At 47.5% G+C, this 25,936-nt stretch overlaps 1 protein-coding gene across 4 annotated transcripts; it reads left to right on the forward strand.

Moving 5' to 3' along the window:
• The first annotated feature begins 1,902 nt into the window (after nt 1–1,902).
• GNL2 (G protein nucleolar 2) lies at nt 1,903–25,625 on the forward strand. Of its 4 annotated transcripts, none has more exons than XM_037032531.1 (16): nt 1,903–2,085; nt 3,719–3,803; nt 4,908–5,002; nt 6,795–6,934; nt 9,562–9,746; nt 11,642–11,708; nt 12,589–12,747; nt 13,284–13,397; nt 17,030–17,158; nt 18,089–18,193; nt 18,976–19,134; nt 19,337–19,450; nt 22,004–22,467; nt 22,834–22,916; nt 23,463–23,557; nt 24,232–25,625. In XM_037032531.1, the coding sequence occupies exons 1-16, from the start codon at nt 2,022–2,024 to the stop codon at nt 24,382–24,384; spliced, it is 2,211 nt and encodes a 736-aa protein (XP_036888426.1). In that variant the 5' UTR covers nt 1,903–2,021; the 3' UTR covers nt 24,385–25,625. The 4 variants fall into 4 exon arrangements, with proteins under 4 accessions (XP_036888426.1, XP_036888428.1, XP_036888427.1 ...); XM_037032533.1 differs by having other exon boundaries at nt 23,472–23,557; XM_037032532.1 differs by having other exon boundaries at nt 22,013–22,467.
• Nucleotides 25,626–25,936: the final 311 nt, after the last annotated feature.

Raw genomic sequence — 25,936 nt, forward strand, 5'->3', positions numbered from 1 at the left:
TGTTCTTCAGCAGGATGAGCTAAAACACCATCTATTTGTTCTGTTATTCAGTGACTAGAGTCCTTCCTAAGTTTCAAATGCTGTTCCAAATCTCGGAGATACCACAGTGAAGAAACCTAGAAGGTCCCTGTTCTCAGAAAACTTACATTCTAGTTTTGGGGAAACAGCAGATAAATTTGCAAATAACATAATTTCAGCTACTAATAAATGCCATGAACTAAGTATTACAGAATACTGTAACAGAGTAACTACAGGAGGGTGGGGGGTGGCTGATTTAGAAAGATTAGTGTTAAGAAAATTTAACCAAGTACATTTGAAGTTCTAATTTACTTGTTAAGTTATGAATCAGGCAGTATCCCATCTAGCACCTGGAAGGACACTGCAAGGATTTGTACAAAATGGAAGGTTGTGGCCCTGGCTGGTGTAGCTCAGTGGATTGAGTGCAGGCCTGCGAATCAGAGGATCGCGGTTCGATTCCCAGTCAGGGCACATGCCTGGGTTGCAGGCCAGTTCCCTGCAGGCCAACTCCCAGCAGGGGACGCACGAAAGGCAACCATATATTGATGTTTCTCTCCCTCTCTCCTTCCCTTCCCCTCTAAAGATAAATAAATAAAATCTTTTAAAAAATGGAAGGTTGTGTTTTTAATTCTTCACCTGATACATTTATTGATTTTAGGGAAAGAGGAAGGGAGAGGGAGAGAAAGAGGAACATCGGTGAGTTGTCTCTCATATGTGCCCTGACCCCCTAGGGGTCAAATCAAACCAGCAACCTAGGTATGCGCCTTGATGGAGGGAGCGGGCTGTGCAGGCTGTGGGACCTGCAACCTTTTCGGGTATGGGATGATGCTCCAACAAACCGAGTAACCCGGCCAGGGCCAAAATAGAAGGCATTTATAGGCAGAAAGAGAATGGAACTAGGAAATTAAGAGTGAATTATTCCGGGCCGGAGTCCAATTATGCAGATTATGTCACTATTGTTGATCAAGAAATTTCAGATCAATCGATTTAAAATCCCACTCCTGAGAGAGGCTGAAACCACAGTTAGGTTAGTTATTAAGTTTTGGTTTGGTGATGTAGCTTAGCAAAAGTGATTCCATTTTGGCCTGTTTTGTTTTTTTAACAAAAGAAAGACCTCTCCCAGCAGGAAGGACTGCCAGATAGATTACAGGATGAGTAGGTAAATTTGAATTTAAGAAAATGAATTTCTTTTAGTATAAGTATGTCCAAAATATTGCAAGGAGCACACTTATCCTAAAAATTATTCATTGTTTATCTGAAATTCACATTTAAGTGGGCACATTTTTATTTGCCAAATCCTGCAACCCTACTGCCGGTAGGTGACATTTGAGCTGAGAACTGAATGAACAGGAGAGATTCAGAAAGAGGGAACAAACATCCCGAGTAAAGGTCAGAATAACCAGAGGGAGGGAGGTACTAATGAAGTCAGATAAACAGGCGAAGGCCAGATCACCCCGAATTCTGTAGGGATGATAAGGAGTTTGAAGTTCTGTCTCTTTCTCTTGTCTAAGCCATTGGAGTTTTAAGAGGAGGGTGACAAAACCTGATTGATAACTGGCTTCTATGTGGTCAATCACTTTTAGAAAGACTTAAAGAGCAAATTCAGATAATTAAACCTGAACTTATGCCATTGACCTGGGACGAGGCTTCTTTGTTTCGGGGTGGACACTTACTAGCAGCTCCGAGCCCTTCATAGGGTAGCTAGGCGGTTACTACAGAGGGGCAGCTTGGCGGTTGCTAGGGAGAGAAAGGGGCGCGGCCTTGGTGCTCAGCCGGGTCTAAGAGGCCAGGGTGGGGGTGGAGCCAGAAGTGCGGCGGCGCGCTCCGCGCGCTCGCAGGAAGTCGCGCGGGGGAAAGAAGGGACACGAGCGGAAGTGACGTGCCCGTTCCACACGTGGTCCAGCGTAGTTCACGCAGGTCACTTCGGCAGGGTTTGGGAAGTTACGAACTCGTTTACTCGCAGTAGGCCGAAACTAGCACTCCGTCCTCGACCCGTCGCCAAGATGGTGAAGCCCAAGTTCAAAGGACGGAGCACCATCAACCCGTCTAAGGCCAGCACGAACCCGGGTTGGTCCCGCCGCGGGGCGCGCGGAGGGTGGAGCTTGGAGGATGCTTGCGGGGAGGGCTCCGAGGAGACAGAGGGGGCGGGGGCATACCGTGGTGGCGTTGCTTGGAGTGACTTCGAGCTGAGAGGCTACTGGGGAATGAGAAGGTGGTTTTTACTTTCGGAGGCACTGTGGAGAGCTGACGTCTTGCACGCCTGTCAGGGCTGTGTATCAGGCCCCAGGTCTAAAGGCAGGAAAGTGAACGCTCAGGCCTGGCAGCTGTGGGGCAACCCCAGTTGTGAGAGGAAGAGACCAGGAAGCTCTCATTTGGAAGGGGCAGTTAAACTCGACCTCTTTTGGTGTACCGGTGTGGATCAGATGTTGAAGCCCCTCCCCCAATACATTTCAGCCTTGAAGGATTCTACCTTTCCAGCTTAAGGAATTTCCAGAAGTAAATTAGATAAAGTCAGACTAAAAGCGGTGTAGGCCAACCCGGTTGACCTTTTTATACTTGACCACATTTGCCTGCCCCCTATTCTTTGACCATTGAAATGAGAAAGGGGTTGTGGATTTGGCTCTTAGTCTCATCCCATGTAGTAAAGCTCTGAGAAAACCCTATAGATGAATACATGAGGATATTTTGGGAGATACATTTGAGTTTGGAGGAGGTTCTACCTATAGGATGAACAAGATAGACTCCGGCCCTTTCGTTCAGATGTAGTTAACAAGACTTTGTTTCTATATGTCATTTAAAGCTTTTGGTGACTTTGATTCACGTTAAGTGTTTTCTCTGGATTGCTGATAAATTATTCAGTTTGTGTATCATGGAATCTTAGAATGCCAGACCCAGAAAGGCCCTTAGAGGTCATGACGTTATAGGTGATGCTGAGCCAAACCAGGGGAAGTGGCTTGTTACAACTGGTACAGCCAATGAACAGTAGGGGGCCAGTCCTGAGGTTTTAGCCTGTTTCCTAGTACATCACTTCAAGAGTAGACAGGTGATTTGAAGGGATCCCGAAATGAGAAATGAGGCTAGTATTACCCTGGTTATTTGACCTTCTGAGATGTGAAGCAAGAATCACTAGCTGTTGCTCAGATTAAAGTCAAATATGAGAAAGTTAGGAAACTGGTACGTTAGGAGCACATATCAAAATTATAGTCTCCATGGCACCTTGTATGTAGCAGACACCCAATTTTTGTTAAACTGAGATGAAGAGGTAGGTGTCTTAGAAGTTAAAAGCTTTTGTTCAAATTGTGGCTTTACCATTTGGTACCTGTGTGACCTCAGGCAAGGTGTCTGACCACTGTGCATCAGTTTCTTAGCCTGCAGAATGGGGATAATGTGTCCATTTTTGCAGGATTATTGTATGGATTATGCGAGATAGTGCGTGTGATGTGGATAGCACAGTGCCATAATTAATGCTTAAAAATATTAGCCAAGATCATTGTCAAGTACAGTCCTATTGAGGATCAAAGATTAGGTCGGCTTCCAGGAATAATAACTTTGTTGGAACAGTACATGGAGAAAGTAGAGATTTTGCAGCCAGGTGACAGCCTGCCTACTCTGAGTGAACTAATTGATGTGTTTAAAGCAATGTTTATACTTAAACTTACTGATTAGCAAAGAGTGTGCAGTCTGCTTCTGTGTTTCCTAGATCGAGTACAGGGAGCCGGAGGCCAAAACATGAGGGACCGGGCCACGATTCGGCGCCTGAATATGTACAGGCAGAAGGAGCGCAGGTGAGCATCCGGCACTGTCCTTCTTTCCCTTTTCCTCCGTGCCCTTGGCTTGTAGCTGAGACCCATGTGATAGTCCCACCCTGCTTTCCCCAAACAGGACTAGTGTATTTTATTTTTTTAAGTCCTCATCTGAGGATATATTGATTTCAGAGAGAGGGAGAGAGAAACATTGTTTGGTTGCCTCCCTTACACACCTTTTAGTGCACAGGACTCCATACGCTCCAACCGATTGGGCCGCCCAGCCAAGGCAGGAGTAGGGTATTTTCAGATATTTTATATGGGTGTTGTTAGGATAAATTGTGATGTTTTGGCTCGATGAGGACAGTGGATGGTGACATTGCGATTGTCTAACAAGACAGTTGGAAGTCTTGACCCTCACAGCCTCAGCCTCCATGAGTGGCATATTAAATCTCCAGTGAAATATCCGTCAGATAGAAATCTAGTTTTTAACAAAGCATATAGGACTGTAGGCGTAAAAGCAGCCAGAAAACTTGTTTTTTCCTGCCGAACTTTAGATCACAACATTCTGGCACTTGAAAACTCATCGCAACTCCTAAGTTCTGCTGAGGCAGCCTCCACCTCCGGGACCTGCTGAGTGTGGCATTTTGCTTGCTGGTCTTCATTTGTTTGATAATGAGATTCTTCATCTGTTCCAAGGAGATGTCTGTAAAATACAAATGTCCATGAACTTAATCTGCCTTAGTCACCTACTCTGTAGTTTGTTTTAGATTTTTGAGTTCCAGCATAAATTACTCTCTGCTTAAAATTCATTTAAAGCAGCCTTCAATTTATTATCAAAAAAACCCAAGTATGTGGGGTATTTTTTTTTAAGCAAGAAGCAGTAAACAGATTTTAAAACATTGGCGTTATTTGTTATTCATCTAGCAGAAATCATTACGTGCTCTGTTGCAAGAGGTTAAATGGCTTTTGGACAATCTGTTTCAAATGTAGAAGTGCTTTTGTTTACTGAAATCTGTGTTTCATGATCATTTAAAAAGAAAAAATAGAAAAGGTCCTTTTGATGGAAAGGGTATTCTGTAAACCAGACTGTTCTGTTGCCTTTCTTCTGTCCTCAGCCAAAATCTGTTAATTTCCCCAATTCAGGAACAGCCGTGGTAAAGTGGTTAAGCCTCTGCAGTATCAGTCAACAGTGGCTTCTGGCACAGTGGCGAGAGTGGAGCCAAATATTAAATGGTTTGGTGAGTATTGTCCTCTCTGACTTTTGCTCTGCAAAGTATGCACTGTGTGGAAAAGGGGAGGATGTTCAGGTGTCTAAAGGTAGGAGTTCAGGGGTGAGTGGGACTGTCCAAGGATTATGTGAGGAAGGAATGAGATCAGAAGTACCTGTGGTGGAAAAACAGCAAAGTAGAGGTGATAGATTTCACAAGTAACTTCCTTTTGAAAAGAGCTTGTTGTTGTTAGTTGTAAGTGAGTCTCTTAAACAGGTAAGACCACCCTTAATGACCAGCATTCACAGACCTTCAAACTTTCATTTCTTCATTTCTGGTAACCTGGAGAGTTCCTGTTTGAGAGATGGTTTGTGGGGGCCGGGTGGGGGGGTGGGTGGGGCATGGTGCTTCTGCCTGAAGAGTGAATGCGTTAGCCTGAAGCACCTCTGAAGTGGTTGCTTTTGACCTGAGTGACAGCGAGAGGATCCCTCTGTGGCCCTTCCCAGGGCTTCCTTTGGAAAATCCACCTTCCTTTCCATCCGGGCTTTCAGGCCTTCCCTTAGCCACTGCTGGGTGTGTGGGCCAGGTCAGGTGTTGGGCCCCTGTGTCTGGCCGTTGACCTCTCTGCTCAGGGGCACGTGGCAGCTACCTTTGAACATCTCTTACATCTTTTGATGGGATACGCCGTAGGAAACTGCATCACAGAAAAACGTCAAAGACAACTCCATAGGGAGGCCTTCAGCATGTTGGCTCGGTACTGCCTGAATCCCCTAGACGCTGCCATTTCTGTGACCTTGGGCACGTTATTAAGTCTGTCTGCTGATCAGTGTCCTCATCTCTAAAACGAAAATGAAGATAGTACCTGTCTCATGGAACTGTTGTGTAACTGAGTGAGTGATCCCATACAGAGTGCTGACTGTAGTGCTCAGCCAGTAACAGTGAGTACGAAAGGAGCGTTGCCACTGCCATCGTCAGCGTTCCTGCTGTCGCGGCCTCCAGCATCTGGGTTCTGTGTCTGTGCGGCAGCGTGCTGCTTGATGGAGCACACTCCTCGCGACCTCTCATTTACTAGGTGTTCTCTCTCCCGCTGCTGTTGTATACCTTTATTTGTCCCCTTGCCTGGATTTGTTGGCTCCTTTGATAGTCCTTTCAAATCCTTGTATCCCTAAAAACAGCAGCTGACTCTTAGGTCCTGTGCTTTGGGATTCTGTGTATAATAATTGATCAGCAGTGATTGGCTTTACATTTCTTTTCCACATCTAATAGGAAGTAGGACATTCGTCAGATCTGAGTTCTATTCAGTGATGTTTATTTTTTCAGTCTCATCCAGTCGGGAAGTTGGGCTTGGAAAACTGTGGAAACCCCTGTGTGTCTGGGCTGGTGGGTGAGTTCACAGTGTAGTCAGTGCAGGTGAAGTGGTTTTTCTTGTTTTTGTCCCCCGACCCCTTTAAGTTTGCAAATGGCTGCATGGATGGATGGATCAGGTGGTGGGTGAGCAAGGGTATTTAAACATTTTATTTATCTTTAGAGAGAGGGGAAGGGAGGGAGAAAGAGAAGGAGAGAAACATCTGTGTGAGAGAGAAATCAATCAGTTGCCTCTCACATGCCACTAACCAGGGACCTGGCCTGCAACCCAGGCATGTGTCCTGACTGGGAATCAGACCAGCGACCTTTTGGTTCACAGGCCTGTGCTCAAGCAATTGAGCCATGCCCTCCAGGGCAACTAGGGTAATTTAAAATCTTACCTTTCACAGTGTCATTGGGAAGATGGATGCAGAAGCAAAAAGGAGTTATTAAATGGCAACATTCTTTTGTAAAACAGGAAACACACGTGTGATTAAGCAGTCATCATTACAAAAATTTCAAGAGGAAATGGACACAGTTATGAAGGACCCATACAAAGTTGTCATGAAGCAAAGCAAGTTACCCATGTCTCTTCTCCATGATCGAATCCGGCCTCATGTAAGACGGAGATGTCCCTGGCAGTGGGGTTTCATTAGCAAACGCCTTGCAGATCCTCTCTATCATACTTGTCTCTTATTTTCCCCAGAGGATAGTGTCTTGAGTGCAGTACTGATAGGCCTTCCGAGACTTCTCTCTCCACCTTTGTTAGGGGGTCTCACCTTTTGTGTGAACTGCATTCTGTCAGCGAGGTTCCGTAGTATGCTGACCAAAGCACCGGCTTAGGAGTGAGACTTGGATCTTAATCTTTGCCCTATCCCTTTCTGTGGCCTTCTTCCATTCCCCCCGCTGTGGAGTCGAGATAACCCATCTCCTTACGTGGCTGGGTGCAGATGAAATGTTGGTAAAACTAGGCACGTAGAGAGCACATAGCCCACCACCTAATCAGAGCTAAGTAGATCGATCATAGCTATTACTAATACTGTTTTGAATTTTTTTTGGTAGGCAAACTTGTTTAACAGTAGTTTCATCAAACTTTGTCGAATTAGGATTGGGTTGGTAGGAGGGAGGCCTTTGGTGGTGTGTACTTGCAGCTAGAGGAAAGCGTGCTGGTCAGATCGGTTATTAATCACTGGAGTTCAAAGTACAGTGAGGACCGAATCTGGCTTGAGTAGAATGAGTTTCGTACAGAACTGAAGAAATGGCCTCATGTTTTCCTGCACGATTTTACTTGCATCAAATAATAATTCCCAGAAACAGAGCCAGTGCATAAGCTCTAGTTCCAGTATAAGGAGGAGAAGAAGAAACATTGACATGCATACATGGATTAACAGTTCAAAGAAAAGTGTTTACTTGCAAAACAAAATAAAAACCAAGGCCTGGTTATTGCCTCAGGTTTTATCAATTATGCTTTGTTTCATGACAGACTGGGAGAATGGCACCTATTAGTGGAACGACTGTTTTCTTTCAGAGAAACACATGAGTGTAATTCATGAACCACAGACAAGTTGCTCATTTCCCGTGTTCTCTTTGTCTCCTCTCCCTGAAGCCATCTTTCCACAAACTATTGAATCCTGTTTATGAGAAGAACAGAGAGGTTCTATTAGGGATTTATTGATTTGTTGCCCATTCTGGTTCCCTATTTCCAAAAACCCAGTGCCTAACCCTCTGATGTGCAGGGTGCGGGCTCTGCAGCTGCAGCCTTAGCCTGCACGTGGATGCAGACAGGTGCTCAGAGGAACTGATGGGTTTCCCGCTTTGGCCTCGAGAAACCTTCCCTATTTTGTTCTAGCACGGTGACCTACTACTCGGTAAAAAGTCTGATTTGGAGGATTGCTGCCGAGTGGAGTCAAATCAGATACCGGTTTAACTTTTGCACATTCAGTTAAATGTGCATTATAATTATTATATTCCTGTAGCAGTACATTAAAAACACTAACTTATTTTGTGTGTGTCCTTCAGTGCACATTACTGCATTTTACTTGCTAACGTATAGGTTTATATACACAAATGCACGGGTATCGTAACTCAGGTTATTTAGAAGATTTTCAAGGATAATTGTAATCATAATTTCCCCAGTGACATTAGGAGCCAACTTCCGTATAAACACGTCTGTGCTTGGGAATGTTCCTTTATTGGAAGGTAGCAAGTGAGACTGAACTAAGAGATGGGTTAAGGGTTTGAGAAAATGGCAACAGCTTAAGGGTCCTTACGAGTTGGAGGGGGATCTGTTTAGAAGCCACTGGGCTGTTCCATCGTCCACGTTTAGTAGCTGGTGCTTACAGAGGGCCAGAGAGTGGCTTTTTGTTATATATTTTTTACTTTTCTTTTTTTCTTTCTTTCTTTCTTTTTTGTTTTTGAGGGTATTCTCTGCCGGCTGTTAACTTTCTGTTACGTGATAGGTCCCAACTCAAAATTTGACTTTTATCTGGTTTCAAAAATTCATATGCCCATAACTCCTTCACAGTCACATCTAGTTCTAGTTAGTGTCAAGTTCCTTTTATCGCATCTGAACTGTTATTTTGGACTTTTGCTGGATGTTTTTCATCTGAAGACATTCCATGTGCATTTAATAAAAACGTTACCTAAATTAGGGAAAATGTTATCTGAAACTAAAATGCATCTTACAAAACAAGCAATTCCTTTTAGCCATGAAAGAAATGAACTTCCAAGAAAAAGTTGGCATTTACAGTTGGTTTAAAAAAAAACACAAATTTGGGTATGATTGTCCTTGACAAAAATCTGTGAATTGGACAAATCTTATGCATTTATTGGAAAGTGCCCCCCACAAAGAAAACTGGGCAGAAAAGATAAGTTTTCAGCAGTGTAGCCTTAATTACATTTCACTGAAGTTTATGATAAATGAAATAAAGCAGAGTTTTGGGGAACTATTCATATTTGCCTTGACTGTTTGTATTACTTTTGTATTTCTCCAAAGAAGCTTACAGCACTTCAGACCACGGGAACAAGTGCTTTTTGTCTTTATTTACTTATTTATTTTTGCTTTTGCTATTTACGTAAATAGCTTTTGCTATTTCTGAATTGAAGTCAGGAGGCATCTGTGTAAGTTTTCGTGTGGCTCGAGCACTGGAAGAATAAAAGAAAGCCATTCCTAAGTGGGTCTTTAATTTTTTTTGCATTTCCTCAGTCTTTCCTTAGTTTTACCAGTAGTTCTCCTTTCTCTTTAGAACTCAAAGGTGCACATTCTCGACACTGAAAGCTTCGAGACTACATTTGGCCCCAAGTCTCAGAGGAAGCGACCAAATTTATTTGCAAATGATATGCAGTCTCTTGTAGAAAATGCAGAAATGTCCACTGAGAGCTATGACCAGGACAAGGATCGCGACTTGGTGACTGAAGACACAGGTGTGAGGTACGGTTTGCAGTTTACATAGGTCGCGTCATTTGCTTCTCTGCCGCATTTTCTACGCCTGTGTTGCCCGTACGAAGTTCAGAGATTTAACTCAGAGACAGAGAGCTGTCCTCTTCGACTAGAAAAGTCAGTGACACTGGGGGTCAGACTGGGCACTTTAAGGCGACTTGTTCACTGTAGGTCTCTTTCTTCATCCCTAGAGTAAAAATACGTAACATTTTCTTCATTATCAGGGCAGTATATTCTGTCATGGGCAAATTAGGAAGTAGAGGTAAAGTTGAAATGCAACAAAAATAAGAACTAACCCCAACCCACGCTAAGTGCTGTGAAGGTGAGGACCTCCAGGGCACTCGAGGGTGGCCTTTGAGGCTCCTGTGACCTTTTGAAGGTGTGTGGGTGTGTACACAGGTGTTGGGCTTTTGTTGTTTTTAGTTTTGTGTTTAGGGGAGGACGGTGGGGACAGAGGGTCTGTATATTCATCATATTTTCCAAGAAGGTTAAGGATCAGTCACCCAGATGTATATTATTCTAAATCTGTCTTATGCTTCATTTTTATTTACAAATGTAATGCCTTAAGAGTATATTTGAACTTGCCTTTTATTTTAATACCTTTTTCTAAATGTATTAATGGCAACACAATATTTAATGTCAGACCAGTGTTTTGTTATGGCCAGTCCCCCTCCTGGACACTTACACTATTTATAATTTTCCCTGTGGCAGACGTGGGTAGCGTAAGCCACCAGTGTGACCAGATCTTTCTCCTCGTTAATTATCACCCGGAGATAAACTCCTGGGGCCAGGGGGGGGTCCCCACATCGAAGACTTTTACCTGCATCGGTGAGCAGCTGCCACATCACCCTCCGTTTCTGGGGTCACTGGTGCAGTTTTCCTGGGCAGCTCCGGACAGTCCCCCTACTTTCTCTCGGGTCTCCCAAGTGCCTTAGCACAGAGCCATTGTCCCTCAACTGCAGCGTTGCCACCTCAGCGCTGCCATCAGCCCATATCAAGCTCTGGGCCTGCCAGAGGTGACGTCAGGCAGTTTGGGGCCCAGCCAGGAGAGGCAGCTGGGTCATCTATTCCTAGGATTACACGGACTCTTTAGTTGGCTTTGTGTTCTTCCTCTGAGTTGAAGTTTTTCTTCCTCCGAAAGGTACGGTAGGTAATGGGGGGGAACAAAACTATTCTTGTTTCAGAGATACTGGTTAAATGTCTTTGAGGCAGGTAATAGATTCTCAACCCAGTCAGAAAAACTCACCTTCCACGGGAGCAGTGGGGCGTCGGTGACGGCTCCCGTCCTGCCAGTTCCTTTTCATAGCTCTCCGACATGTTGCCTAATTGCACTGACTTGCCTTTTTAAAACCAAATTTTGCTGTGGTAAAACACACATACCATAAAATGTACCACTTTAACCTTTTTAAAGCATACAGTTTGGTGGCATTAAGTATTTTCATGTGGTTGGGAACCCATCACATTCTGTCCTGAGCTGGGACTCTGCACCCGTTAAACGGCAGTGTCCCCGCTCCCTCGCCCTGGGCCCGGCAGCGCCATCCATTCCGCCTTCTGCCTCTCACGGGTTCGACGGCCCTTGTGAGCAATACCTCGTGGAAGGGCTGCCGTGCAGGAGTTGGGTACGGTGGTCAGGGCCATCTGTGTTGTGGCACTAATCAGAACTTCACTCTTTTTTATTGTTGAATAGTGGGCAGCTTTTTTGGTCCATTCATTTGTTCGTGGACATTTGGATAGAGTCACTTTGAAAATTAAGCTTGTCTTTGGCCCCCCAGCAGCTGGTTTTGATCCCCTTTGGCTTTAGTGGGTGGTTGACTCTCCCCTAAAACATCTCCTGGGTCTGAGTTAACGGCGCCTCCCTTGTTCACGGTGGGGACTTTCTTCTTCAGAAACGAAGCCCAGGAGGAGATCTATAAAAAGGGACAATCCAGACGGATATGGGGTGAGCTGTACAAGGTAAGGCTTTCAGTTCTTCGGCTTTCACCGTCTTCCTCAAGAAAACGGGCCCTGGTACATTGGAGCTCTGCCAGGGAAGTGCAGGCTGCTGCCTGCTCCCTCCTCGTCCACAGAGAACAGGGTCCGGCAGCCGTGCGCATGCCCCTTGGGCTCGGTGATGCGCTGTCCTGCTGCTCGTGCCACAGCGACAGCTGCCTGCGTACGGGCGTGTAGTCTGTCAGTATTTCCTGGGGTCACCTGCTAACATAATCCTGTTTAGATTCACCATCCCTGGTGGGAGCTGCGTGAGAATTGTCAAGTTTTCCAGTGCAGGCCTTTCGTTTCATAGAGAGAACCCGAGTCTAGAAAGGCTGACTGCCTCGCCCAGCTGGTTAGTCCTTGTGTGTCCCGAGTCCTGGCCCCGTGCGTCCTGAGTCCTGGCCCCGTGCTTGTCAGCTGGCTGAGTTTTATGTCCACATGTTGCTAAAACTTTCAGTAACAAAGAACTGTGAGCATAGTTGCATGATTAAGCAGTAACATAATAGGAAACTCGGACCATGAAAGCAAACTAAATTTCTTAGTTTTTGGTAAAATACACAAAGCCTGTAACGGTAGAAACTTTTAGAAGTCTTAAGGAAGTAAATGATTCCATTCAGTAGCGTGTAGTCCTGAAATGAGATGAGTTTCATCTGAGCTAGTTTTCCAATTAGGCAGGTTTCAAGGATGATAAAAACTTTCCAATTCTGACCCCTGGGCCTTGAGATTGTCTGCCTCCAGCTCTTGTAAGACTGCTGTGAGGCTGTCTCCGTTGGTTTACTTTCCCGGGTCCCGTTAAATGGCAGCCCTGGTCGGTTTCACCCTTGTCCCGTAGCAGATTGTTTCTGCCTTTCTGCACTTGCAGGTGATAGATTCGTCAGACGTCGTCGTTCAAGTCCTTGATGCCAGGGACCCAGTGGGCACCCGCTCCCCTCACATTGAGGCTTACTTGAAAAAGGAAAAGCCCTGGAAACACCTCATTTTTGTCCTTAACAAATGTGACCTAGTTCCAACCTGGGCGACAGTAAGTACAGCTGGTAATGCAGAACAGACTCGCAACGCTGCGCCACTCCTGTGAGCTTTGAGTGCCCACAAGTTAATTAGTTTCAGGGTTCTAGGCCTTGGGACAGGAGTTAAAGCATTGCACTCTTGTGAGTATAGTCATTGAAATGTTCTCATTGAAAACACAGCTGAAATGTGCTTCACCAACTGGGCAGAGTTTGTCCCCTGGTGGTGGGGAACAAGGCGGCCTCGGCGCCCACAGGATGACCTGTGCCCCTTGGAGGGGGGCAGCTGCCACAGCCCCTGGCCTGTTCCACACTGTTACATTAATCATGTTACATTAATGAAGGCATTGGGGGAATATTGTTTTGTATTTAGAAGACAAAAGACAAAGCATTAACTGTCATACTTGAAAAAAATTTTCAAAGAATTATAGCTAACATTTTCCACAGACAGCTGTATTTTTGAAGCACAAGCCTGTAATGCAGGCTCTGATTCTTCCCGTATTATAAATAAACAAATTACAATTTACCAGTGTCTTTTCTTTTCCCTCTGTAGAAACGATGGGTTGCTGTCCTCTCCCAGGATTACCCAACACTCGCTTTCCACGCAAGCCTTACGAACCCTTTCGGCAAAGGAGCATTCATCCAGCTTCTCCGGCAGTTTGGGAAGGTATTCAAACCCCGTCTGTCTCTCCAGTTGTGTAGCCCTGGGTTTACAGTACTGATTTCTCTTGCCAGTGTGTCAGAAAGGTACAAACCCCACTTCCCACATCTCGATAGGAGAAACGTGTGTTCGACTGATGTAAAAACCTATAGGATCTCAGGATTATAAGGGATTCGGAGATACTTTCTAGGTCAGCCTTGACTCCCATCCCTGACCAAGGGGCCAGCATTGCTGCCTTTCCACCATATCTCTAGCACCTCATGGCCCAACGGCTCCTTTACGATGCCCCCCCGCCAAACACACACTCTCTGTGTTTCTTGCCCTGCGCTTTTGAGGCCCCCATGCCTCCTCTGCCCTCAGGGCCTGAGCGGTTTCTGTCCCCTCTGCCTGGAAGGCGTCCTGCCCAATTCCAGCTTCAGATCCTGTCAGCTGTCAGTTCCTCAAAGAAGCCCTGAACCCAGTCATCCCAGCAAATGTTCTCAGAGCCTCAAGTTCTGTACCTGTAACTGTGTATTGAATTAGTTCTGCCTGGCTAGTAACAAGACATGTGTTCCCTCTCTCACCTTTCCAGCTTCCCAGAGGCAAACACTTCCAACTTTTAGCTGTTTATTTTCTTCAGGGAGAGAGAGGGAGGGAGGGAGAGAAACATCAGTGTGTAGTTGCCTCTCAAGCGCCGCTACTGGGGACCCGGCCCACAACCCAGGCATGCGCCCTGACTGGGAATCGAACTGCGATCATTTGGTTCGCAGCCTGCACTCAATCCACTGAGCTACACCAGCCAGGGCCTCTTCCTTATTTTTAATACATGCTTATGAGTCTATTTCTTAATTTTTTCCCTGCCCTCTTCCCTGCTCCTCCAGTCTTCCTGTGTTATTTACATGCCTATGGTGGAAAATGGGGATTAGGTCTCTTATAGCCACCCTCCCTCCACACATCCTTCCTTTCCCTCTATTCTCCCTGTATCATTACATGTTTGGTTAAATTTGGCATTCACATCATTATGGCCATAAAATATCAGTTGCAGCTGAACCACACAGTGCTGTGATTCTAATTGCTTTCTAATAAAACCTTCTGTTTTCCCTGGTGTTAATTTGCTCCATTTTATTTGTCACTAATGGCCCACCAAATCCCCTGGTGGAGTGGGACCTTCCAGAATGTTTAGGCACCTCCCTTCCGGTGGGCCCGGCTGCTCCCAGGCCAGCTGCGGGGGCTCCCTCCCGGCACTCCCCCCCACCGCCCAGAGACCACTCGGGGCCGTGTTCCGTGTTGGATCCCTTGTTCATTGGGTCTCTTCTTTTTTAGAATTACTCCTTCCTTTTGACGGGAATGTATTTTCCGAAAGCTTCCTGAGGAGAAGTGAGATAGGACATTTTTTGAGACTGTGCGTTCTGGAGTGTCTTTACCCTCACACCATTTCTCCTCCGAGTGTCGAGGGCATTGTCTTCTGCTGTTTCTGTTGAGAAATCAGAGGCCATTCTGGCTCCTAATCCTTTGTGGCTGGGATCTTTGAAATTCCTGTTCTAAAATTTCACAGCGATGCTCTTTAAGATGCGTCTTTTATAATTCAGTGGGCTAGACATTGGATGGGACTTTCAGTCTCATATTGCCCTGTGTTATTTCTTGGAAATTCTTCCCTCCCCATGGGTATTCCTTGTTGAGGAATTTGGTTTTACCTCCTGGCTTAATTCTTGAGGTTTTTTTTACCTTTTTTTTTTTAAATTTCAGCAGTATGTTTGTGACATTTTGTTCTATTTTCTAAGCAGTTTTTTGACTTGATCGTCTAGCTGTTTTATTGCAAAATTTATTTTGCCTCTCACTTTTAGTTTTGAATTCTTGAGAGTTCTTGCTTAACTAACTCTGAATTGCTTTGCCCCCTTTACAGCCCTTCCTTCTGCTCGGATGGAATGCCATCTCAGGATGGCAGTTGCCGTTTGCAGCCCCCTCTCCTTGCGTTGACTGTGTTTTCCCTCAGCTCCTGTGTGTGGTTTCTGTCTTTTCTGCTGCACACATGCTTCGGAGTCTGGTTATCCCGGGCTCTCTGTCTGCCGTGCTTCGCCGTGTACACTGTGCTCCCTCCCATGTGGAGTGCGCACCCATGGGGTCGTTGTACCCACGTGTAATGAGCACCCTTGTTTTTCCTCAAAAATTTGGGTAGAACGGTGTACATTATGTATAGCAAAGTACAGTATATTTAAGAGCTACTAAAAAAAAACATAGTTTTACTGGGGGGGTTATTGAGTGATAGACTTTATTGTAGGGGGATTGGCTAGACACGCAGTATTTTTTTGAAGGACACCCGAGATGTCAGTGTCTGTAGGTCTTTACTCTCGGGCCTGTGAGTTTGACCCGAGAGAAGTTTTCCAGTCTCCGGCTCGGGTGGGCAACCCTGGTGAGAGCTTTGGAGACTCAGCAAGGGCCTGAGGGGCTCACTGCGCCATGTTTAGGCTTTCACTGATCACTTTGCTTTTCGCCGCTGTTAACTCTAAATCTAGGGTCCCTTTCAGATTTGGGAAGTAGAGATCTTTTTGGAAATGCAGGGTTTCAAACAGTTGTTATCCCTGAAGGCTCAGGGCTGGACATGTTGCGTGTCCGTGATAACAGGGAGGAGGTGGAGAGTTGGCTGTTTCTACGCACTTTCCACTAGTCTCCTGAAAACTGTCCAACCTTAGAGCTATCTATATTGCCGAGGTCTTTTGTGATTCATTGACACTATTTTTGCTGGATTTTCAGTTTTTCTTCCTTTTTTATCCACTTAGGTTTTCATGTTTAAAGATTTTATTTATTCATTTAGAGAGAGGGGAAGGGAGGGAGAAAGAGGGAGAAAAACATCACTGTGTGAGAGAAACATCGATTGGTTGCTTCCTTTGCAACCCAGGCATGCGCCCTGGCTGGGAATCGAACTGTCAACCTTTTAGTTCACAGGCTGGCTGCTTAATCCACTGAGCCACACCAACAAGGGTGCTTACTACTTTTTAACTGCTAACGTTTTGTTAATATTGCACATTAGTTTTTATTGGCTCTTCTCCGGCTCATTCTTTGGTTTTCTGTGTTTGGTTCTGTGGGTTTGCGTGTGGTAATGCCCGGTGCTGTCATTCGTTCTAGTCGAGTTTGGGGAGGGAGGGAGACAGACATGGGTGTTCACTCCACCACCGTCTTTAAGCACAAGTCCCCATCCACTTGTAGACCCTCTTCCGGAGCCCGGCCCCCTTCACTTCTTTGAGGCGATGAGAATGCCAAGTGTGCTGTGCAGCGGGACGGAGGGAGAGGACGTAGGCTCGGCGGTCGCAGCATCTGCTGAGCTCCTCTTCCCTGAGGACGTTTTGTCAGTGGTTGGTGTTCGTCTAAACTGATGACTGACTGACTCTTTCTTCCTTTGTTTCTTGACCTACGGATTTTCAACCTCAGAACATTCAGGAAAAGTTTCACATGGAGGACTGAGGAAATGACCTCTGATTTATTAATAAGCACCTGTATCTAGCTGGCTCAGACGACCTCGGTGGTGTGTGTCTACACTTTAAATCGAGTTCTAGCAACTGTGTTGCACTGTGTCCTTTATATTAGCGAAGTAATACAACCTGTTTGTTGAAAGAAATTTTCGTGACTGCGTGTATGTAGTGTGTATCCTTTTCTTTGAACAGTTGCACACCGACAAGAAACAGATCAGTGTGGGGTTCATCGGCTATCCAAACGTTGGCAAGAGCTCCGTGATAAACACGTTACGCTCCAAGAAAGTCTGCAGCGTGGCCCCCATTGCAGGTGAAACAAAGGTACGTCTGGTTTGAGGGGTCATACTCACTTCCACGTGGTCGACTTTTAGGAGGGTGATTATTTGGGACAGGGCAATTTCTATCAGCTTCTCTCTCCCTCTCTTTTTTAAGATTTTACTTATTTTTAGAGAAGGGGGAAGGGAAGGATAAAGAGGGAGAAAAACACTAATATGTGAGAGGTGTATCAGTCAGTTGCCTCTCGCTTGTCCCCAACTGGGGACCTGAAACCCAGGCACGTGCCCTCACTGGGAATTGAACCCAGAAACCTTTTGAGTCATGGGCTGGCACTCAACCCACAGAGCTACACCAGCCAGGGCTCTGTCGGCTTCTCTTGAATGAAGACTACCATTGAAGGGTTAGTCTCAACATAATAGTTTGGAATGTACCAGAGTGGTTTCTGCCCATTTTGATAAGCCCAAGAGTGCTTTGTAAGCCACTGTGTGGCTTTGGCATGATTTGTTAAGTGCCGTTCATATTTTGTAAGTCTGTTTTAAATTGTCACTGCAGCCTTTGCTCTGGTCAACAAAGCTAACTCAAGAATATCTGATGGGTTAAGAAAGAAATTTCAGCATTAGGGTAGATTCTGGCAGTTGGGGGTCATACCCTGAATGCAGAGTATTTGGGGAGCCAAACAGTATTAAGCTTCCAAGAGTACTTTTAAAAATTAGGAAAAGGCTCACTGGATGTTATTGCACAGTACTAGCTGGGGCTCCTGCCTCTGTGTTATTTTTAGACTCCTGGCTGATGGAAACTATAGTTTGTACTTAGTGAAGTGCCTTGGACAAGTAGTGCGGAGGCTCCGTAGCTTACTACCTCAGCAGGTGGCTTCTCTTTGCCTCCTCCCACCGCCTTTCCTGTCGTGAGCCTCCGGGGTTTGTGGAATTAGACTCCAGTGTTGACCCAGGAGTCCGTGGCTCTTTTCTGTCTCAGGTCTGGCAGTACATCACCTTGATGCGGCGGATATTCCTTATCGACTGTCCTGGTGTGGTGTACCCCTCTGAGGACTCGGAGACAGACATTGTGCTGAAGGGGGTCGTGAGTACTCTGGCCCGCGTGGGCTCTCGGTCTGCCTTTCGGGGGAAACGTTCAGTGGGGCACCGGATTCCTTTGCTTTTCACTCCTTCTGGAGACAGCTCGGGACCGACCTGTCTGAGCAGGGACTTTAGGAACATGATGCTGAGCAGGGCGGCCTCTCCGTTCTGAAACCTCTCCTTAAACCTGTCTGAGAAGTCAGTGGAACCCTGGGCTGATCTGGTTACTGTCATCCCACGAAAGAGTTGGTCGTTTACACACGGGACCCAAAGGGAAGCAAGGGCCTGTTTATGTGTAGTGATAATTCATCTTCGTGGGTTTATGGGTTGAGTCACTTTGGAACTCAATCATTTCCTCACTTGTTTCTGAATATGACCGAAAACTTATAACTGGTTCCACTTACCTTAACCAGTGCTGTTGTTTATGCATCCTGTGCACATTCCTCCCCTCCCATTCCCTTCGTGTCCTGGGATTGGCAGGCTTTTAACCATTTGTGCGAGTGAGTAGCATGAGGCATTCCAAGTTGAAACTGCTTGCAGAAGCCACTCAGTTAGTTGGTGGTGAGTTGGGATTAGGGCTGAGTCCTGGGTGCTGTGGCTGTGGCCGGCTTTCAGTGGCGCTCCTTCCAGCCGACCACATCCACCCCCCTGGGAAACGGGCTCCTGCCAGGCCCCACTGCTGTGGAGTTTTGAAACTTTGTTTAGGTATTGTTACAAAACAACGCTGAGAACTTCCCTGCTTCCTTAGTAAGGTTTGTGAGCAGGAGCTTTCCTATTAACCTCCAGGTTCAAGTTGAAAAAATTAAGAGTCCTGAAGACCACATTGGTGCTGTACTCGAACGAGCAAAACCAGAATATATCAGCAAGACATACAAGATTGATTCTTGGGAGAATGCCGAGGACTTTCTTGAGAAGCTAGCGTTCCGGACTGGGAAGTTATTAAAGGTGAGCCGGGGCATAAGACTGCAGACTGGGACGTCTCGGGGCACACAGACTTAGCCCAGACCTTTGCTTGCCCGTGGTGTGGGTGGTGTGGAACCCGATAGCAAGTTGGTGGTGACGAACAGCTGGGAGAGCTGCTGGGCCTCCAAATTGGGGTGTGGTTTTGCTCCTGGAATTTAACTGGGAGTCTCTCTGTGACGTTCAGGGCGGCGAGCCTGACTTGCAGACTGTGGGCAAGATGGTTCTCAATGACTGGCAGAGGGGCCGTATCCCTTTCTTCGTCAAGCCGCCCAATGCAGAACCCCCTGCAGCCCCCCAGGTAAGGACAGGTGGACCCACCTGTTGGGAAGCATGGTTACTGACCTAGTGTGGTGTCCCGATTATCCCCGTGCAGGAAGGCATTGCAGCTGCAGCATCTCCCAGTCCGGGGTGCTGTCACCATGCTCTTGCTGGCGGGTGGCAATTCCACACCAACAGCTATAAACCTACTTTTGCCCACCCCATACATGCCAGTGGAGGAGTGTGTGGTTTTTTCTGGTACCAAACACACTGTGTCCTTCCATATGAATTCTGCAGTTCTGTGGCACTAACTCCCAGAGGCGGACCCCACAGGTTAAGGTCTCAGTCCCACGTGACTGCTCCCACTTCAGATGCCAGCTGCAGGTGTGGTTCCCAGGCTGTCCGCACTTCTGCCCAGGTGACCACCGATCCGAGGGTTCCCACCCTGACTGGTGTGGCTCAGTTGGTTGGGCGTCGTGACATAAAGCAAAGGGTCTCCGGTTTGGTTCCCTGTCAGGGCACATGTCTGGGTTGTGGGTTTGGTCCCCTGTTGGGGCGTGTAGGAGCAGCCACCAATTGATACCTCTCACATCAGTGTTTCTCCCTCTTTCTCCCTCCCTTTGTCTAAATAAGTAAATGGTTCCCAGGTCTATAATTTGCTAAAACAACTCAGTGGAACCTAGAAAGAGTGCTTCACGTATGACTACCAGATATTATAAAGCATACAGCTCAGGAAGAGCCAAACGAAAGAGGGGCAGGGGACAAGAAATGGGTGGGGGTTAGCCCAGGGTTTCATGCTCTCCCCAGGCACGCTGCCCTCCTGGCGCACCAGTGTGCTCGCAGCCCAGGAGCTCCCAGACCCCATTCTTGAGGGGCTTTAGGGAGGGTTCATTCCATTGACGTAGTTGATGTAGGCACCGTAGTTGAGTTCAGCCTCCCCCGCCTCTAATCAGCGGCTCAGGTCTCCTGTGACCAGCTGCCATGTTGAGGAGTCCCCACCATGAGGGTCTCCGCAGCATAAACTCCAGTGTGGGGGAAGGGAGGTTTTACTTTATTTTTTTTTTAAAGATTTTATTTTATTTTTGAGAGAGGGGAAGGGAGAAAGAAAGAGAGGGAGAGAAACATCAATGTATGGTTGCCTCTTGCACACCCCCCACTGGGCACAACCCAGGCACGTGCCCTGACTGGGAATTGAACCAGTGACCCTTTGAGTTGCAGGCTGGCACTCGACCACTGAGCCACACCAGCCAGGGCCCAAAAGGAGCTTTTATGAGCAACAAAAGAGGCCCTTGTCTTTACTTAGAAAATTCACGGATTTTTTGGAATTCTTATGCCAGGACCTAGCTAGGGTCAAAGACCAAACAGACATTTTTATTATGCTACAGGGAGGCAGGTAGAAAACATACACACCTGTCGGAAGTATTGACTGCAGAGAGGAGAGCTGACCCCAGGAAGGGCTGTGTGGTAGACAGGGGCGCTCGTGGGCGTGCGGCGGTCAGGGACGGCCTCTGAGGTGGTGGCGTCTCAGCAGAGAATCATGTTAATGTGAGTGTCTTAGGAGGAGAACATTCCAGGCTCAGGCAGCAGAGCACCCAGAGCACCTGAGGGAGAAGAAGGCTTGACGTGTTCGTAGTCCCGATGGAGTCGTGGGGCTGGGACATGTTGGGCTGGGGGAGGGTGGTGTGGTGGGAGGTCACAGATGGTCCCGAGTCGGGGAGCCGCTGGGTCAGAGGGAGTGGGTCACTGCTGTCTGTGGTCCTGCATGGAAGCAATGGAGTGCTGTGAACTCTTCCTCCACATCCAGTCACTGAGTTTAGGTAGTTAGTTCCTCCCACTCTGTGAATCTTGACTCTTTTTTTTTTTGGTGGTGGTTGTGGTGGTGATAGAAACTGCCTTGAGAATCCAAAAGGTGGGAAAAAATCATGTTACTAGAAAAATGTACACAAATGTATAAATACATTTTTGTATGTAGTTCCCTGAATTTTATGGATTCCTGGTTTATTTAGCACTTTTCTTTAAATCCTTAAGTTCTGTGGATTTTAGTTGCAAGAATAAAATACTACATTTGTGAAGCACCAGTCTTTGCATCGTTACATAAAACTCGCTAGTCACTTCCATGTTTCTGTCGCTGCTGAACTCACCTCACACCCTTCCTTCTAGATGTCTCCCCAGGGCCTCTCCTTAGTACTTGACAGTTTCTAAACTAAGGAAACTGTTGTCCTTAGGTAAGTGTGTGTGTGTGAATCTTGAATGTATTCATCTTCACAACCCCCGTCCTTAACAGTCCTCAGGAAGGTGTAGCGAATCTTACCTGTCTCACAGTAAATGGGCGATTGGTTATAATGAGTAAACACTCTCACGGTGGTTTTCTCCTTTGGCACCGTAGATGTGGTCCTTCTGACCTTTAATGCTGGGTTCTGGGTTTAAGGCACATTGTCTTACAATGGATTCATGATGTGACCCCTGTGTGGGTGTTTCCATTACTCCCCCTTAGGCCTGAGAAGATTGCCTCACTTGAGAGCAAGGTATAAATTCAGAAATTCAGCTTTTCTTTTCTGATTCCATTTCTCTCCCCCACGCTCACCCCTTTTGGACTGAACAGATTGCATCCTCGCCATCTTTGGAAGCTGCCACAGAACCAACCCAGAACAACCCAGAAGAGAAAGTCATAGACGCCGCCGGCGAAGAGCCAGGCTCCGTCGCCGAGGACACGGAAGGAGGGCAGAGCAGTCGCTGTGACGCCAGCTCAGAGATGCAGCAGATTCTCGCGCGGGTTCGGCAGAACTTCGGCAAAATCAACGTCGTGCCCGAGTTTTCGGGGGATGACCTCGTTCCTCTGGAGATGTCAGATATCGACGAAGAGCTTGGGGACTCTTCTGCAGAGGAGGAGGAGGAACAGGAGCAGCCGGGGGACAGTGGGGACGAGTATTCCCTGGAGCCCCAGGAGGAACACATGGAAAATGACACCAAGGCAGTGATTAAAGCCCTGGATGAAAAGATCGCCAAATATCAGAAGTTCTTAAACAAAGCCAAAGCGAAAAAGTTTTCGGCAGTCAGGTATTGTGTTTATCTCCTCGTGAACTGCAGTTTGTTCCTTTCTTTCCAAGAAACTTGCCGTGCGTATCGGCGTGGTGTATTTACTGGGCCGGGGGGAGGCAGGGGACTGGGGGTATTGCCCGCATTTTTAAAAAGTAATGTTATGTTTTTTAAAACTCCACTCCCTAACACATGAGAAGCTTCGTTGTTGTCTTTTAGAAGTGCCCAGGGAGCTGCAAAAACCTTTGGGTGATGTCTTCTCCCAGCAGTGGCGGCTGTGAAGCAGAGTGGGCCGCCTTGCACCTGCCAGGCTGTTGCAGTCAGCATGCGGCCTGGGCAGCAGAGGGGAGTGTGGGATGGCTTTGTGACGTTGCTTTTCTGTTTCAGGATATCCAAGGGACTAAGTGAAAAGATTTTTGCGAAATCTGAAGAGCAAAGAAGAACAGCTGAAGAAGATGTGGAAGATGCAGGTAGAGTTAAATTATTAAATTATTTAGATGTGATTTCCATCAGATTTCCAAATTGTCTTGTACCATCATTATCCACACAAGTATTTGCACTCAGCAGATTACCAGGGTTCCACAGTCCATTTACTATACAAATTGGATTATCCACTTTGATTCTGTACATTTCTTAGCATTAAATTGGTAATTCAGGACACTTCCTTTTAAACAGGGTACATGGTTGATCTTATAATTTAAGGTCTTCGGGCAGATTTTATTTTTTGCAGAGGGCTGGGGGTTCATGCATTTGTTTATTTATTTTACTTCCCTGGACTAACAGCTTCTGAATCAAGGAGGGGTTCTCATGACGTAGCTGCACGCGCTGCGGTGGCCCGGGGGACCCCTCCTGGCCTGGTACCCTCCCGTCTCTGCCTCGCTCTGCACCTGGCTCACCAGGTTCCGTGCACTCTGGCCTTTTTCCTCCTTCCAGCACATCACGCTCAGTCCTACCTTAGCACTCTCAGACACATTTTGAATAGAAAATTCCTGTTTGTCTTCTGTGTGTGTGTTCAGTGGTTCCAGCACCTGCCAAAAAGGGAAAGAAGAGGAAGGCACGCAGGGAAGAGGAGCGCTCCAGTAAAGCTCGCAAGACGCTTACGTCTAAGGAAGTACGTGCTTTGGCCTTAAGTATCATCCGGGTGTGGAACGTAGAGAGGAGGAACCCAGTCCTTAAGATGCACTCTTTCCGAAACCTGTGGTACAGAGTTGAGTTGAAGGGACCCTGGTCCTAAGTGACTTGGTAGAGGGCAGTCACATAGGGTCACGAGTTGACCCAGTGGATGGAGGTCTTGAGTTGGTGTCCTGTGCTTTAGGAGGTCCTGATCCCTGTCCTCAAATGTGGCCTGTCATCTGAAGATGTTCCTTGGTTTGATGCGGCCCCAAGAAACTGACTGCTCCCAAGGAGCAGAGCTGTTACTAGGCAGGCAGATCGCTGCTACCCGTGACGTTAGCTTTGTAACTGGGCCCTTCAGAGCTGGAATGGGCCCCTGGGGAGGCGAAGAGCTTGTCGTCGCAAGTGTTCGGCCTCTGGCCAGGGGACCACACGTTCAGAGTGCAGTAGAAAGGGTCTGGGCATTGGCCGAGGGCTCAGCCAGCTGAGTCTGTAACGTGGCTTTGTCACAACCCACAGCGGGAGGAGCGCCAGCGTGGGTCTGGGAGGCGAGCCCTCCCTTGTGGTCCACACCGACTGCTCCCCGTGGTTGTGGAGGGGGCACGGGATGGGGCTCAGAAATGGGGACCTGTTTTGTGATTTTCAGTTTGAATGGCTCCCCTTTTTTTGCAGCGGAGGCGAGCAGAACGGCAGCAAAAATCCAAAAAAGTTGGTGTCCGCTACTATGAAACACACAACGTGAAAAACAGGAACAGGAACAAGAAGAAGACCAATGACTCAGAGGGACAGACGCACAAACAGAAAAAATTCAAGCATAAGCAGTAGCAGTAACATTTTAAAGGCTGTTTATTAAATTATACAAAAATATGCCATTAGAAACTGTGTTCATTTTCTTCCCGCCCAGTTGGCATTTCTGAGGCCACGGTGCCTTTGTTTCGAGGTCTGACAGCTGAAACCGCTCAGCAGTGCCCTTGAGAGCACAGAGTCCCCGCCCCGGGGGTGTCCGCAGTGGAGTCCGTGGGCACCTCGGCCCTGGATCGGCCTCTTGGCTCCTCCAGATGAAACCCTGCCATGTAAACATCTGACGGAAACAGGGACGAGGGCCAGAAAATGGAGAGTGCGGTGATATTCCTGTGCTGGCAGCTATGTTTGGGTAAAACAGTAACATGAACATGGCTTCAGGGATGTCGTGTGCATGGCCCAGGCTTTAAAATACAAAGGAAAAAGCCACAGCAGTTTCTGTTGTCCCTGTTGTGTCTGGTAGGTGGACCCAGTCGGGAGGTGCGTGCCTCGCTGTCGAGGAGTCCCGGCAGTGGTCCATCCCTGACAGCGTTCTTGAGCAGGCAGGGCCCGGGGGGATCTTAGAATTCCTCGGGACCCAGGGTGAGGGTAGAAGCTGTGACTTCAGGTTTGCGAGTTTCGTGAGTGGGGCACGGCTGCCCGACCGCCATTCTTCAGGGAGACCCTCGCCACACCCTCGGGGGCGATGCCGAGCACTGCAGCAGCATTTCCACTTGAGAGGGAATGTTGGTTCCCCCTTAGGTGTGTTGCTTAGGAAATGTGAATGATGGAAGTCACACGGCCTGCCGCCCTGGCCCACCCTGGTCTGCCCTGAGTCAAAGATTTACGTCGCTCAGCTCGTGTAGTCTGCTAGGTCTGCAGAGCCAGGAGAGACCTGAGCCTCCACCTTTGAGTTTAACTTAAGAGGAATAGTAAAAGGCGGGTGCCTGCAGCCCGTCGCCTGGGCATTAGTAATCAGAACTGCATGCAAGGTTTGGGCACCTGTCCCGTGACTAAATGGAGCTGGTTAGAGGGGCGTAGGGCAGGGGTTCAGTGTTCTACAGACTGAAATGAACAAAGTGGTGTTGGGGGAGCAGCTGAGGTACAAGCAGCTGCCCCTGGACACTGTGACTTACAGCTCTTTCCAGGAAACATTCACTTTCCTAAAAGCCGTGGGTTTGCTGCCATTGCCCCCTTTCCTGGGCTGTCTGAAACGGGAGGGAGGGGTCGGATGGTCCAGTACAAGCCCCATCCTCCAAAGTGAGTTGCTAGCACTGAGGTAGAGCCGGGCTGATGAAAAGCTGTCAAAGGAGGGAACGACTGAGGCCAGAGGATCCCAAATGAATGTGCAGGATGAACTGGGGACCCAAAATGTGGGGACAGGAGCAATTTCATTCGGCCAGAAAAATTAGTATGGGCTGGCGAGAAGGCAGTTGCTTCACCTGAGAGGGGGGGAGAGAAGGGAGCGGATTCTGAGGTTTACTATTTTGAGCGGCAGAGCCCAGTGCTGGCCATGTACAGGGACGGGCCAGGCTACACCACCTTCCGCTGCCCGGCCAGGGGCCTGGCTGCCAGACCGAGGTGTTTCCTGACACTG

The sequence above is a fragment of the Sturnira hondurensis genome, unplaced genomic scaffold (assembly GCF_014824575.4).
Source record: "Sturnira hondurensis isolate 20B ecotype Veracruz unplaced genomic scaffold, ASM1482457v3 Scaffold0021490, whole genome shotgun sequence".
NCBI classification, from domain to species: Eukaryota; Metazoa; Chordata; class Mammalia; order Chiroptera; family Phyllostomidae; genus Sturnira; species Sturnira hondurensis.

Excerpts from the sequence above, each read along its gene's own strand:
- GNL2 (XM_037032531.1), top strand. The coding sequence starts at position 2,022 with ATGGTGAAGCCCAAGTTCAAAGGACGGAGCACCATCAACCCGTCTAAG. Across the intron at positions 9,747-11,641 it reads ACTGAAGACACAGGTGTGAG|AAACGAAGCCCAGGAGGAGA; the intron begins GTACGGTTTGCA and ends TTTCTTCTTCAG. Across the intron at positions 12,748-13,283 it reads TAGTTCCAACCTGGGCGACA|AAACGATGGGTTGCTGTCCT; the intron begins GTAAGTACAGCT and ends TTCCCTCTGTAG.